The sequence below is a fragment of the Phragmites australis genome, chromosome 3 (genome assembly GCF_958298935.1).
Source record: "Phragmites australis chromosome 3, lpPhrAust1.1, whole genome shotgun sequence".
Lineage (NCBI taxonomy): Eukaryota > Viridiplantae > Streptophyta > Magnoliopsida > Poales > Poaceae > Phragmites > Phragmites australis.
Window position 1 is genome coordinate 33,072,170 of NC_084923.1, and position 15,853 is coordinate 33,088,022.

Here is a 15,853-nt window from a genome sequence, read left to right on the forward strand (position 1 = left end):
AACCAGGAGAGGTGTTTGCCAAGTGCTCAGTAGAAACCGTCTTGGAAGCCAGAAGGGGTACCATACGGTTGGCTTGTATATTTGTATACTTGTATTGTATCGCATTGGTACCGGCGGGAAGAAGGAAACCGCGGCGCACGCAGGAATTGATCGATCCGCCCTTTGTTCCCTCCATCCTCCCCAGTCGTCCGTCTCCCGTTTCAAAATTTAAAAACAGAGGCGAGACCCGGACTTCCTGCCACTGCACGTACGGCCGCGATGCTCCTGATGCCGCACGGACGGCCCGGATGGGGCAGGCCGTCTCGGTCGCCGCGTCGTTTCCGCGCCCAAATCGTCCGCTCGAAGACCGAAAGAAATACTAAAATGGTACGCCAATTTCGCAAGAAAATCATCCTCAGACTTTCCATCGCCGACTCTCCCACTTCTCCACTGCACGAGCGCACATACACACGCGCACCACTTTTCTTCTTCAAAGCTGCGGTCATGTCGGAGGAGGAGACGGAGGGGGTCGCGGGCGGTGGTGGGGCCACGGTTTCCGTGGCTGCAGTTGGCGGCGAGCTGACGAAGCCGAAAGGGCGGGGGAAGGGGAAGGGAAAGAAGCGGCGGGGCGGCGACAGGGCCTTCGCTTCCCCGGCGATGGGTGGTGTGGCGGTGGGGGACAGGATGCTCAGGGAGAGGAGGCCCGCGCCCAACGCCTTCTGCGAGCGCGACACCGACGACGATGACGAGGTGGCAATGTCCTTTTCTCCAAGCAAATCCTTTTTCCTCTCTTTTCTTTTGGGATCGCGTCGTTTCGCGTCTGCTATTGCCGGTCTTTTATTGCATTTCCCCTAGCTTTTTTTTTTTTTTTGTCTTTTGTTCTACGGTTAGTTTCTGTTTGTTTTGGTGGGTGAGGGAACGTGAACCAAAACAAAAGACTTTACTTTATGGTTAGGGGCAGGAAAATGGGTAAAAATAACCATTCTATCATTCCATAATATTGCTTTGTTAGACTAGTTTATTTGCCAATCCAATGCCGATCGGGAAAGATGCAGTTTTTGCTAGCATTTGAGTATCTATCGATCAGTCACTTAAGGGTTTTTTCTCTTCAAGATTCTTTTGCTCTACTATTCGATGCCTATAGTAAAAGCCTAGCTTTTGACATACCTCCCTCCTCCTCCATTGACATTTCAGGGTTTGTTTTTCCACAAGCGCCTTACTTCAGATATATGTTGATTTTATCTCGACTTGTGTCGAACTCTCTGAAAAAACATCTACTTGCCATTTTATTGATTCATCATTGTCGAGGATGTGCCTCAGTTCAGTTGACTAATTGCTACTATTTTGACAATAGAATGATGACAAAACTGCGAACAATCAAGTGAAGCCCAAAAGGGCCAAGATTGATGCCGGGACGAAGAAGGGACCCAGAAAAGCGAAAGCGGAGCAAGTGGATAGCAAGGCCCAGTTCCCCAGCAGTAAAAGCAGCCGCGAAACGAATGGGGTAAATTACGCAGCATCCTCTGCAGCAGTTGATTTAGGAATAGTTTTGTAGCCATGTGTCCGACGGTGCTTGGCTACAAAATTTTAGACCTTTTCTAAATGTTTCCTGAAAAATCTAAACACCTTGTCACACGTTCCAGGTCCGGTTCAAAATGGTGTAAACCTTTGTTCGTTTTTATTTCGCTTTGCAGAAATCAGATTCTCGACGCTGACTAGTAAAGGTGCTGATAATATGTGGGTGTTTTCTCACTGTAACTAGGAAGTGCTTAATGATCAGCAAATTGTTGTGTTTCATGTACTTCCTTTCGTGTATAGATGTTTTTTTTTTGTATTTATCTTTCTGTTTCTGTCATTCATTGTATGTAAAAGTACAAAAGTTCCTTTTTTTTCTCGTAATACTGTTGCTACCTTGCTGTAGAACCTCAGTTTTGGTGCTTTTGAGCTTATACTTCAATTTTCTTTTGTGAATCTTCTATTATTTCTGCTATTTTGGTCATAGGATGGCAAGGGAATTTCATCTGTTGAAGGAACTGAGAACAACGGGGTTTTAGAGCCTGTGAAGCGGAATAAAACAACTGATACTGGGAGGACTGATACTGGGAGGAAACAGGGGCCTGCGAAAAGCCAAGCAGAGAAAGGAGACAGTGGGGCACAATTATCCAAAGGCAAAAGCTATGGCAAACGCAATGCGGTAAACTATATAGTTCTTTAGAGGATCTTTTGAGTTAAATGGCTTGCAGGCACGCTGCCTTGCTAGTTGCTGACCTTTTCTTTCGCCTTATATTTTTTGTGCTTTCCTACAAGATTTGAACCTTTTAGTTTCTTACCCAGACAATGGGGTTTGGAATCAAACAAAACAATCAAGTGGAACTTTAATTTCGATTTTGCTAATATATTTCCGGAACATCGCATAAATGAAGCATCATTGGAAAAGGTAGCAGTGCATTACAATCCTTCATCATTAAACCCGGAAAGGTTGGGATGTGCAATGGTCATCATTCCGCATATTGTTGGGCATGTAGACGTATAGGAATACGCTAGTATCATGTTGCGTTCCTGAAAGATGTTTACTTTATAATCTAATCCTAGGGTCGTACTAGGCTATTAGCAAGCGAAGTTTATCACCTTGTCTCATCTATTTAAAGATGAATGTTGAGGGCTAAGTTCGTTCCCTGGCAGGATGATGCTGATACAGTGAGGGACAAGGACTCAGGGAATGATGAGGTTTCACAGACTGCAAAGAAGCGGAAACAAAGAGATGCAGGGAAGGATTTGATCACAAAAATACTGCAGAGAGTGGATGAAGAACAAAAGAAGGTCTCATCCTCCAAGGATAAAAATTGCGATGAACATAATAGGGTAAGCTACTCATTTCCTGGTATAAGTTGTTTATGGAACAATTTTCCATAACTATTTTGATGAATGTAAGTGTTGTTTCAATTATCTAGAAAGGGAAGAAGATGTTGACTGGGGAAAATGCCCTAATGTGCCACCAATGCCAGAGGAATGATAAAGAGAGGGTGGTCTGGTGTATGTCATGCAAGAATAAGCGCTTCTGTGTGCCATGCATGCAACGATGGTGAGTCAAGTTTTCTCATTCTTCTTGTCTACTAATTTGACTGCCCATTATCTACTGTATCCTTGTAATATGACATTTACATATATAAATTACATACACCTGCTTTAGTCAATCACTACTTTCTATATGCACCCACTATTTTTTGACACTTTATTCAACTGCTTCTGTGCTACATAAAAGTGCATACCTTTTCCTCACAATATTTTCATTTCATTGGCTATTGACGTGTGGCCATGTTATTTGATCTTGTGTATTGTACAACACTAAACTGTTCTTGGTATATAGGTATCCCGATTTGTCAGAAGATGAATTTGCTGCAAAGTGCCCATATTGTCGCAAGAACTGTAACTGCAAGGCATGCCTACGGATGCGAGGAGTTGAAGAGGTTTGCAATTAGCATTCCATCTCTTTTCTGCCTTTACAACTTTTCCGTTTCTTCTGCATATTACATTTTTTATTCTTCTGCATATTACATTTTTTATGCAAACTATTCCTTTCTACTCTTATTTAATGACTGCCCATTCCTCATGAAGCAGCCTCCAAAAAAGGAAATTTCTGAAGAAAATCAAATCCGTTATGCTTGTCATGTCTTAAGCTTGTTGCTTCCCTGGTTGAGAAAACTGCGACAGGAGCAGATGGAGGAGAAGGAACTAGAGGCTAAAATAAAAGGTATCATGTTCTGGTGTCACATGACACATTCTTGTAACTGAGGTTGTTGTACATGTTCATTCGTTTTTGTTTGCAGGTGTTTTGGTGAATAAAGTGAAGTTGGAACAAGCTGAATGTAATTTAGATGAGCGTGTCTACTGGTATGGTCCTTTGTCTTTTCCTTTGTGCCATAAATGTTATAGCATCAAGCATCTGATTAAGGATTTTCTTCTTATTCTTTTAATGCAGCAATAACTGTAGAACTTCTATAGTTGATTTTCATAGAAGTTGCAAGTGCTGTTTTTATGATTTGTGCCTTGCATGCTGCTGGGAGATCCGCAAAGATGAGATTCCTGGAGGAGAAGAGGTAATGAGTGCGCAGTATGAAGATAGAGGCAAGGATTATGCTTTTGGTTCTATTCCTAAGTCAAAGGATGGGAATAGAAGGGCCTCCTTAAAGGGGCACATGAAGTCCCCAAATGATGAGCCTTGCAATGGCATGGCTGCTAGTGAGGATCCAAATAGCCCTTTGCTACTGTGGAAAGCAAAAAGTGATGGTAGCATACCTTGCCCACCAAAGGAGCTAGGAGGTTGCGGTGGTTCATTGTTGGGCCTCAAATGCTTGCTCCCAGAGATGATGCTTTCCGATTTAGAAGAACGAGCTGACAGAATTGTTAGGAGTGAGATATTTGCAAAAGCAGTAGCCAAAAGAAGTGATCAGTGCCCTTGCTATGATCATTCAGGAAAGGTAAGAACTCAGGACATGCGGGAGGCTGCAAATAGGAAGGGCTTCACTGATAACCACCTCTACTGTCCGCTTGCCACTGGTATCAGAGAGGATGACTTGGTGCACTTTCAGATGCATTGGGCAAAGGGTGAACCAGTTATTGTTTCTGATGTCCTTCGGTTAACCTCTGGTCTCAGTTGGGAGCCATTAGTTATGTGGCGGGCATTGCGAGAGAAAAAGACCAATGGCACCGTGGAAGATGAGCACTTCGCTGTCAGGGCAGTAGATTGCCTTGATTGGTGTGAGGTTAGGAACTCTATTTCCCTTAATGTGTAGGTGCATTGAATGACCTCATATATATATATATATATATATATATATATATATATATATATAAATGTCTGTTTTTAAAAGAATGTTTCCCTTGGATGTGCTGTTAGTTTTTTTGGTTGCCTTTGCTGGGTTCGTTTGGGGGGATGGGTGTATGGACAGGTTCATTCCCCTGCCTTGTCGATGTTTGTACACTGTCGCATATCTTTTTTTCCCCATGTCAATTTTATGGTGGCTGCACAATTTGGATATAAGATTTACTGATTACTATGTCAAGAAACAAGGCATGCTCTACAAGTAGTAAAGGACTTTGTTGATTGATCAGTGAATTTAACTTTCGTTCCAATTTCCAAGAAATGGTGTTATCTGTATGCATGCAGACAGACTGCTATGTAGTTTAAAGCTAATATAGAAATATTAAGCACTTAGCATGCACAATTATGGTGCAGGTGGAAATTAATATACGCATGTTCTTTGTGGGATATACGAGAGGCAGAACTCACCCCTCGACACAGTGGCCCGAGATACTTAAGCTAAAGGACTGGCCACCATCTAGTTCGTTTGATCAGAGATTGCCTCGCCATGGTGCTGAATTTATCAGTGCATTACCATTTCCTGAGTATATTGATCCTCGATATGGTCCTCTAAATCTCGCCACCAAGCTTCCTGATGGTGCCCTGAAGCCAGATCTTGGGCCAAAAACTTACATCGCTTATGGATTTTACCAAGAGTTAGGCAGGGGCGATTCTGTGACCAAGCTTCACTGTGACATGTCTGATGCGGTATGTTGTTTAATGGTGATTTCATGTTTCTCATTTTATGACACTTGTGGTTGTGCCCTGTACCTTCAGTGTAGAATAAAATTGACTTATGCAAAGCTAGGTCTTATACTGGGTAGCTTTCTTTATGTGTGATTTGATCTTTTTCAAGTTGCAGCTTTATACCCAGATGGTACTAACCATCAGTACTTCTCTCTTTTTTGTCAGTTGCTTAGTTTTCAATTAATGCCATGGCAGTAATTAATTGTGAGAAGTGTGTTTTAACCAGGTAAATATTTTAACACACACAGCAGAAGTGTCCTATGAGACTTATCAGCTTCAGAAGATAGAAAAAGCCAGAAAGAAAATGAGAGAACAAGATCTTCAGGAACTTTACGGTGTTCTAGAATCAGGCACTGAACGCGGGCTATCACCATCATGTACTGAATCCAGGGATATAGCTGTTGATGAAACATCAAATACACCACGTAACGATCGTACTTGTAAAGATATTTCCGATGGTGAGTTGTACAGGTCTACTTTTGGTTACCAAAAAAAAGGTCTTTCGGTTTGATTATAATTTACAACGACATTCTTGTTTTCAATACGCAGGTTCGGACATCAATGTTTTACCACCTGGTGATACTGAAGGTGATGTTAAGGATAAACTATCATCTCATGAATCTAAGGTACAAAGTGAAGGTGGGCAGTGTTCAGATCACAATCACAAGGATAATAGATCTGATAAGATGCGTAATGGAGCTCATTATATTTCGGACAATCAAGGTTACAAAGACGGGTGTAGGCCTTCAAAGGAAGTCCGTGGTGTTCCTCTCGGAACAGATCAGGATGGCGGAGAGCAGCAGAGAACTGGTGGAGCTTTATGGGATATTTTCCGTAGAGAGGATTCTGATAAATTACAAGAGTATCTTAGGAAGCATGCCTCAGAATTTCGGCACGTCCATTGCAACCCTGTTAAGCAGGTCTTTTTTTTCCCTTACACTTGTCAGGAATTTATTTCCCTTATATTTCCTATGCTGACCTATAGATCATATCAATTATGCAGGTTATTCACCCAATTCATGATCAAACTTTCTACTTAACTGAGGAGCATAAGAGAAAGCTCAAGGAAGAATACGGTTAGTGAACTTGTTATGTGATGTATTCAGACTTCACGAATGCATTGTCTAGTTTTGTTATGCCATTTCTCTTATGTGATGGCATGCTTGTTTAGGTGTTGAACCCTGGACGTTTGAGCAGAAACTTGGTGAAGCGATTTTCATTCCTGCTGGATGTCCTCACCAAGTCAGGAATTTGAAGGTATGACAGAGCGTAACTAGTTTGACGGTGCAGATTAATTTTTGCTCTTTTTTCTTTTGAATGTAGCGACAAATATCTCGTTGCTTAAAAACTGAAGCCATTTTCATTTGCGCAGTCTTGCATCAAGGTCGCGATGGACTTCGTTTCCCCTGAAAATGTCGGTGAGTGTATTAAACTGACTGGGGAGTTTAGACGACTTCCATCCGATCACAGGGCTAAAGAAGACAAATTGGAGGTTGGCATGCCATGTATTCAATGATTGATTTCTGCTTACGATGTTGTACTATTTTGATATGATGACTAACCTGGAGCCAAATCTGGTGCCTTCAGATCAAGAAGATTGTTATTCATGCTCTGAAGGATGTTATAAATTTCTTGGATTCTTCCCCTGAAGGGTAAGTCGCAGCGGCAACAGTCCAGTCTTAATTTTGCTCTATAAAGGTCTGAAGTCGTAATGGATACTGAGAAATTTCAGGGGATATCTTGGTCACTGATTGATTTGTGATTGATCCATCAGGTTGAAGAGTGGGGCTGGCCAGCCCAGCAATAAAAGGCAGGGTGGTCACACGCTGACGAGCGAAGACAACAAGTCCAAAGATGCTCCTGTAGATGACCAAGGTGACGATCTGAAGAGGGAAGACAAGTCCAACCATGAAGCTGCTGATGCGAAAAAGCCTAAAGGCCGTGGTCGCCGAAAAGGCTCTCGCAATCTCATGTGATTGATCGATTCGGTTCTGACAGGAAAGATGAAGGCGGTACTGATCGATCTGGACGCAGTCAATTTGGGAGAAGGTTGTAGTTTAGAGTGCTGAGGTATTGGTCACCCCCAGACGCCATTTCGGTGTCTGGCTTTTGTTCATATGGTGATTGCCGGCTGACACCATTTTGGAAGGATCATGCTAGTTGCTCGCTGTATGAACTCTTCATGTAGCGGCTGGGCAATAGCGATAGACAAGACTGTAAGCAGCGTGTGTATGCGGCTGATATTTTGTTAGTAATTGTCATGGATAGCTATGGTAAAGTAGTGTAGTACTGTACATCCTGCACTTTGTTGTTGGTGCCTGGAATGTATCCAAGCCATGGATTGAACAGAACAAGCTCCTGCAGTCCTGTCAGGATTGAGGTGGCACCTGAAAAGATTAGGGAAAACGTGGTTACCAAACTCGGTTCACCACGGGTACATGTTATATAGCGGCAAAGGGCTAATAGGATTACATCAAGGTTGTTGTGTTCGGTTGATTTGCTGTACAGCTTGGTTGAGAAGAAATCCAACTCTAACTCTATCTCTAAAACTCTCAAACCGAATCACCAACAGCATTATCGCATGATACAAGGAGAATTTCAACTATTTCTAACAGCCCCTCTCAATCTAAACTTTTCTTGTCTTGAAGATTTAGATTGCCTTGAAAGTTTTCAAACTTGCGGACTGGTAATGCCTTTGTAAATCCGTCAGCTAGCTGATCTCCAGAAGGTATCAACCGTATCTGTAATTGCTTGTTTGCGACTCTCTCACGAACAAAGTGGAAATCAATTTGTATATGCTTTGCTCTAGCATAAAACACTGGGTTGGCAGATAAATAAGTTGCTCCTAAATTATCACACCATAAACAAGGAGGCTGCTGCAAATGTATTCGAAGTTCCTTCAACAAGGATTCTAGCCAAATTACCTCAGCTGTTGCATTTGCCATAGATTTATATTCTGCTTCAGTACTTGACCGAGACACCGTTGCTTGTTTCCTAGCACTCCAAGAGATAAGATTAGTACCAAAGAAAACAGCAAAGCCTCCAGTGGATCTTCTATCATCAATACTTCCAGCCCAGTCAGCGTCAGAAAAAGCATTAATCAGCATTGAACTAGATTCCTGTAGCTTTAAGCCTATACCAATCGTGTGCTTCACATACCTCAATATTCTCTTAATAGCAGTCCAATGAACCGTGGTAGTAGAGTGTAAGAATTGACACACCTTGTTTACTGAATATGCCAGATCGGGTCTTGTAAGAGTAAGGTATTGAAGTGCACCAACTATACTCCTGTATCTCGTGTTGTCTTCAGAATTGAGCGCTGTTCCTACATGACACGACAGCTTTTCTGTAGATGACAAAGGTGTGGGGGATGGCTTACAGTTCTTCATGCCAACACGAGAAAGAATTTCCCTTGCATATTTTTCTTGTGACAGCAATATGCCATCCTTTTCTTTGCGCACTTCAATACCTAGAAAGTAGTGTAACTCTCCAAGATCCTTCAAGGCAAAGTCCTTCTTGAGATCTCTAAGTAAAGCTGCAATTGCATCTTGAGAGGAGCTAGTAACAATTATATCATCAACATATATCAACATAAATATTGTCACATGTCCCTTTTGATATATAAAGAGTGATGTATCTGACTTTGAAGTCTTAAAACCAAGATCGATAAGTTTAGAGCTTAACCTAGAATACCAGGTCCTTGGCGCTTGCTTCAATCCATATATGGCCTTGTCAAGCTTGCACACAAGAAGTGGTGTCTCTGCACTCTCAAAGCCTGGAGGTTGTCTTATATATACCTCTTCTTCCAGAACACCATGAAGAAACGCGTTCTGTACATCTAATTGTCTAAGGCACCATCCTTTAGATACTGCAATAGACAAAACAAGCCTGACAGTAGCAATTTTCACTACAGGACTAAAGGTGTCCTCATAATCAATGCCATATCGTTGTTTAAAACCTTTTGCTACTAGCCGGGCTTTGTACCTATCAATAGTGCCATCTGCCTTTCTTTTAATTTTAAATACCCATTTACAATCAATGAGATTTTTACCTTCTTTCTCAGGAACAAGATGCCAAGTATGATTCTTTAACAAAGCTTGATATTCATCTTCCATGGCTTTCTTCCACTTTGGATCACCAAAAGCTTCTTGTATATTCTCCGGTTCTCCTGTTGCACAAAAGTTTCCATACCTAATTGTCCCATCATGAAATTTTTTGGGCTTCACAATGCCACTCTGCAATCGTGTCCTTGGTCTCTGAATATCAATTGAAACCTGGACCTCAGCATCTGGATTGCTTGAACCAAACGCTGAAGGAGACAGAGGAACGGGCGGAGTAGTCTGCGTGGCCGCACCCGATCCAGAACTCGGTGTAGAGGATCCGCCTTCCGCAGAAGACAGTCGCCTGGTTGCTGCGCTGTGATTCGTCGAAGTAGAACCAGGGGGCACCGGGACGGTCGGAGGCACAGGTCCATCCCCCCCACGCGCCGAGTCGGGGCTGATTCCCGTACGCCCGACAGACGCCGAGTCCATGCAGTCGCCATCAGGAGCCGTATTCTTGTGGGATCGCGCACCTGACACGGCAGGAGAATTAGCAGGTCGATCTCCATCGGATCCACCACCGGGATTTGCTGCGGCCGGAGGGAAGATCATGTCACTAGAGGTTTGTGAACCAGTTGAGGCCGAAGTTTCTTGTAAATTTTCCTGCACATCATCAATCTCAACAGCAGGATTAGTAAATATTGGATTAGTACTATCTACACCCCCTGTAGCGAGGAGATTTTGTGGAAGAAGAAGGATCTCTTTGCGAAGAAGAGCTCCTGCATTAGAACGGAGTTGAGCGAAAGGAAAAATTGTTTCATCGAAAATAACATCACGAGAGATGTAGACTCGGCCTGTAGATGGTTCAAGACATTTGAAACCTTTGTGCATGGCGCTGTAGCCAAGAAAAACACATCGCGTGGACCTAAAAGCGAGCTTCCTGTTGTTGTAGGGTCTCAAATTTGGCAAAACCGCACATCCAAACACTCTCAAGGAGTTATAATCTGGTTTCTCTTTGAGAAGAAGTTCAGTAGGAGTTTGATATTTGATCACACGGCTAGGGAGGAGATTAATGAGGTATGTTGCTGTGAGAAACGCCTCGTCCCAAAGTTTTAGAGGCATGGAGGCATTTGCAAGGAGAGCCAAACCAACCTCTACTATATGGCGGTGTTTGCGCTCGGCTGCTCCGTTTTGTTGGTGAGCATGAGGACAAGAGACTCTATGTGAGATGCCTATCTTTTGAAAGAAGGAATTTAACCCTTGGTACTCACCCCCCCCAATCCGTTTGCATAGAGAGAATTTTTCTATTGAACTTCCTTTCAACAAGGTTTTGAAAGTTATGAAAAACTTGGAAGACCTCTGATTTCTTTTTCAGAAGATATATCCAGGTGTATTTACTGTAGTCGTCAATAAAACTAACATAGTAAGAGTGACGACCTACAGATAAAGGAGCCGGACCCCAAACATCCGAAAAGATTAAATCAAGAGGACTTGTAGATATGCTGGTTGATATAGAATAAGGTAGCTGATGGCTCTTGGCCATTTGACAGGAATCACAAATAGAATCTTTATTCTCACTACTAATGAAAGAAAGTTTATTCTCTCTAAGAACATGATCTACGATAGGAGAGGCAGGGTGACCTAGACGGCTATGCCATCTTGAGGACGATGGTTTATTGACTCCATGGGCCTGCTTCCTTGAGTCCTCTTCTAGCTGGGACGTTAAGGGATACAGGCCACCTTTGCATCTACCCTAATGGAGGATTCTTCTCGTTTCCTGATCCTTGATAAGAAAGAAATTAGGATGGAATTCAAGAAACACGTTATTGTCAGAGGTTACACGATGAACGGAAGCAAGACTTTTTGTTGCACTAGGAACATGAAGGACGTTGTCAAGGTGCAGATCTCTAACGGGGGTATGTAAAATAGTACTACCAATATTACTAATTTTCATACCTGCACCGCTTGCAGTGTGCACTTGATCACGTCCATTGTAGCGGTCACGAACAGATAGCTTCTCTAGATCTCCAGTGATATTATCCGAAGCACCACTATCCATGTACCAATTGGTGTCTACTCCATAGCCCACGGTTGCTGCTCCTGCTGTCTTGTCATTTGGTTGCTCCTCATCTTCATCATATCTATACCAGCAGATTGACGCCTCATGACCGATCTTCTTGCAGATCTGACAAGTGGGCTTGGAATTGGATTTTTGGCCTCCTTGCTTGGAAGATCCTCATCCACCAGAGTTGTTACGTTGTGGTCCATCTCTACCATGACCGCGCCCCCGACGACTGCCGCGAGCGCGAGAGCCACCACGCCCACGATTTACAGCATTAGCCGAAGAGACATACTGTCCTCCTCCTCCTTGATTATCCTGGTACAACTCCAAGCGTGCGTCATATGCCAATAATTGAGCATAGAGTTCATCCAAAGAAGTCGGATCAGCTCGCCCAAGAACAGAAGACACAAAAGGGTTGTACCCGTAATCAAGGCCATTCAAGATTTTATTTACAACTTCCTCATCATCTATAATCTTACCAACTGCAGCAAGCTCGTCCTTGATCCCAATCATCTTGGTGAAGTAAGCCGATGTAGACATGGTTCCCTTCTTGAGATTGGCGAGTTGCATGCGCAGATTGGACACCCGCGCCCTGGAGTGCGCAGAGAACATGTTCTCAAGCGCCTTCCAGAGCTCGGCCGACGACTCCAGTGTTGCGACTTGCGCCAGGACGTCTTTGGCGACCGAGTTGATCAGGTAGCCTAGAAGCTGCTGATCTTTCGCCAACCATCTGTCATACTCCGGATTGGGTACGACGATTTTCTTATTCACAGCATCTTCCTCTTCGATGGTCTTGGGAGGTGCCGGAGATTTTCCTTCAAGGATACCCATGAGTTGGGCTCCACGGATGGCTGGGAGCACTTGCGCCTTCCAGAGGCGAAAGTTGTCCCTGGTCAGTTTTTCCGAGACGGAGGGACCGAGAGTAGGCGGGGTGTAGCAGGATGGTGATGCCATTGACGACTAGGGATAGAAGGTAGATGTATTAGGAAGAAGATGCTCTGATTACCATGAAAAGATTAGGGAAAACGTGGTTACCAAACTCGGTTCACCACGGGTACATGTTATATAGCGGCAAAGGGCCAATAGGATTACATCAAGGTTGTTGTGTTCGGTTGATTTGCTGTACAGCTTGGTTGAGAAGAAATCCAACTCTAACTCTATCTCTAAAACTCTCAAACCGAATCACCAACAGCATTATCGCATGATACAAGGAGAATTTCAACTATTTCTAACAGCACCATCATACTAAACGCTCAGAGCTGGTGATGGATGCGATTGCTGTTATTCATTTCTTTGTCAAATTATGGTAGGATTAGGGGCCATGATCATGATGTGATGTTCGCAGCAGGAGCAGCTGCAGTAGGCTCAGAAAGCAATGCATGATCTCTCTCGTATGCTGTCTGCGAATTCCATTCCAGAGGCAGCTCCGCACCGTCCATTTTCCTTAACGTAAAGCCGGTTGCTCGCTACTTGGGCGCAAGTTCAATTTGCTTGCTCTATCAAATCGCAGCAGAACCAAAATTTGCCCCTGTACTACCCGAGAATTTTGCTGGATCAAATCGCAGCAGAACTAAAATTTGCCCATGTAATACCCGAGAATTTTCAGAAATTCATACGTGTAGGCCTGTGTGAGGGTAAAATTTGACTTTTTGATTCATTGCTCAGATAGATGGATGATCAGAAACCGTGATGCGTAGATTTTGTGAAGACAATTCGGTTTTCCTATCTAACGCCTCGTTTGGACATATGATGAATCTGTAGCGAAATCAATAAATCTAGATCATTAGATAGAAAAAAAAAAGAGGATAAGGTCACCTGGGATTGGTCACCACCCTGATTTTCACCTAGACTATCCCAACACCTGACCATTCCTCCTCATAACCCTAGCCGCCACTCGCCATCGCCAGTGCCCGCCATTACTGTCGCCTGACTACCTCCACTATGCTGCGTCGCTTGCAGCCGCCACGCTCGGCCCCCTCGAGGATGCCAAGGGCTGGGAGGTGAGGAGCAAGAAGGAGGAGGAAGGGAGAGAAGGACAGGAAGAAGAAAGGAAGGAGAAGAAGAAAGAGGAAAAGGATGAGATTTAGTTTTTATCGAAATTCATCTTTAATTATTGTGTACTTTCTAATTAGTCCTTAGATATTTATAGATAGTCGGGAATGGTTGTGTTTGTCATCGGTTTAGTGTTTTAGTTGATCCATTGCGTGCATCAACTTAATTTTGAAATTTGAGGCATAATCTTTGCGAATTCGACCATAAGCCTAGAATGAAAGTTATAGCATGTTCAATTTGGATGATCAGTTTAGGAGTAATTGGTAAAAAAAATGTTGTTATCCGTCTAGAGTTAGTCTGTGTGGTGTTTTTGTTTTTCTGTCTTTGACCTCGTTAGAGGAAGTTCTCGCTTGATGTCTTGCAGAAAAGCGGTAGATGTTTCTTCATCATTTTGATATCGTCTTGCATGCGGGGTTTTCAGAGTAGGAACATGTCTTTTGGTGGTGCCTCTTTGGGTTGCAGCTAGTGCCCGCCTTCATCGTCGGTGAAGGTAGGTGAATTTAGCGGATGGCTATGCTTTAACTTGTTATTTGATTATCTCCATAAATTTTAATTGCAACACATATATTTAATCTAATAAACTAAAAGTGATACATGCTACTTTATTGCTTACCTTTCTTAAGTATAGTTGACTCTTGAGTTATAAAGTGCAGAAAATGAGATATGTCGTTTACAGCTATTCATTATTATAGTATAATTTTTTTTGAAGTATATACATATCTTAGAAGTTATATTGTTATCTATGCATAAAGCATACTATAAATATGATATCTTGTATTGTAAGTTTTGTCATCGTGCATAGCTGTGATTGTATCGGTACCGCGCCATATGTTGCCCGTGAAGGGGTATGTTACACACGCTTACGTCACCCGTGAAGGGGTAAATATGAGGAATAATATGACTTGTGCATACATATGCATTCATATGAATATATTTACTTTAATTGTAACGATATTGTCTCTTCATATTGAAAGGAAGTATTTAATACTGTTCTGGATGATACCACTATGGCGAATCATGGCTAGTGGATGATGACATGTGGTTGATGTTGCATTGTCATGTTTAATTATGCTTTTTCAGATATTGTTAACTTTTCCAACTAATTATCTTTTTTAAAGATGAATATTTAATCAATTATAGCTAAATAGTTTGTTAAAACAATTCACTTGTTGATATTTTTGAATCTCTCTTACTATCTTCCTATATGCGTCTTAAGGTGTTTGCGAGCATACGAAATGGGTAGCAGCACAACCTTTGCATAATCATCTCCATCTTCTGGATTATCCACTGTGATGCCTTTTTGGCAAACTTTAGATGCTTTTGTTGTACGAGTGATCTGTCATGGTACTTATATATGATCGAGATATGTTCCTTGTTTGATAGGATATTTAATGTTGTAAGTGTGATGATATATATATTTTTCTCTGCGTATGTGTTGGTTAAACCTTTAGTTACATGAGAGGTGCTGCTGAATTTTTTAAGATTTGGTGAGTTTGTATGTTAGTTTGATAGCACCTCAGACTTATGTGGTCCCGGGATGTTACAGCCCACACTTTCGTCCGTTAGTCACGGACAAATGTACCAACAGTAGGGGTCCCCTCATCATCGATAACTCCGGCAAAGTGACAAGCAGGGATTTGGTTAAGGTTCAAAAGTAAGATTAAGTGCACTACTATAAAAAAAAATCATTTTTTCAATTATGACCTATAACATGTGACCTACAACTTACTCGTTTTTTTAACTGGTTACACTGATCAAGGATGTCGCTGGATGTAAGGTAACCCAAAATTAGCGATGTAGTTAGCACCATGAACAAAAATAAAACTATTAATAAGATCACGTTTGACAGAGCTCCAGCTTTCAGATTCTCATCAGATTTTGAGGCTGTATGCTATAATAAAGTTGTTTTAGTTACTATTCTTAGTATACAATAAAAATAAGATAGTTCACCTAAATAATCTCAAATATATCCACGGCTCAAACTCTACGAATTTATAAAGCTAGAAATACATGTCTTAAAAAAAATTAGAGTTAGAATTCTATCAAACATACTCTAGTTCTCAACACCAGCTCGGATGTGCGTGGAATCCTCGTGGTTCGGTACTTCTGGAA

General features: G+C 42.3%; 1 protein-coding gene across 1 annotated transcript; it reads left to right on the plus strand.

Moving 5' to 3' along the window:
* The first annotated feature begins 411 nt into the window (after positions 1-411).
* On the plus strand, positions 412-7,933 carry LOC133912841 (lysine-specific demethylase JMJ26-like). The gene is made up of 16 exons (XM_062355772.1): positions 412-729; positions 1,334-1,483; positions 2,662-2,841; positions 2,931-3,061; positions 3,347-3,446; positions 3,598-3,730; positions 3,807-3,870; positions 3,959-4,742; positions 5,216-5,548; positions 5,814-6,045; positions 6,137-6,507; positions 6,591-6,663; positions 6,759-6,844; positions 6,960-7,079; positions 7,175-7,239; positions 7,362-7,933. Exons 1-16 carry the CDS (start codon positions 484-486, stop codon positions 7,561-7,563), a joined length of 3,270 nt encoding a protein of 1,089 aa, XP_062211756.1. The 5' UTR covers positions 412-483; the 3' UTR covers positions 7,564-7,933.
* Positions 7,934-15,853: the final 7,920 nt, after the last annotated feature.

Coding starts and splice junctions, on each gene's coding strand:
- LOC133912841 (XM_062355772.1), top strand. CDS start 484: ATGTCGGAGGAGGAGACGGAGGGGGTCGCGGGCGGTGGTGGGGCCACG. Junction 3,062..3,346: donor GTGCCATGCATGCAACGATG/GTGAGTCAAGTT, acceptor CTTGGTATATAG/GTATCCCGATTTGTCAGAAG. Junction 7,240..7,361: donor TTGGATTCTTCCCCTGAAGG/GTAAGTCGCAGC, acceptor TTGATCCATCAG/GTTGAAGAGTGGGGCTGGCC.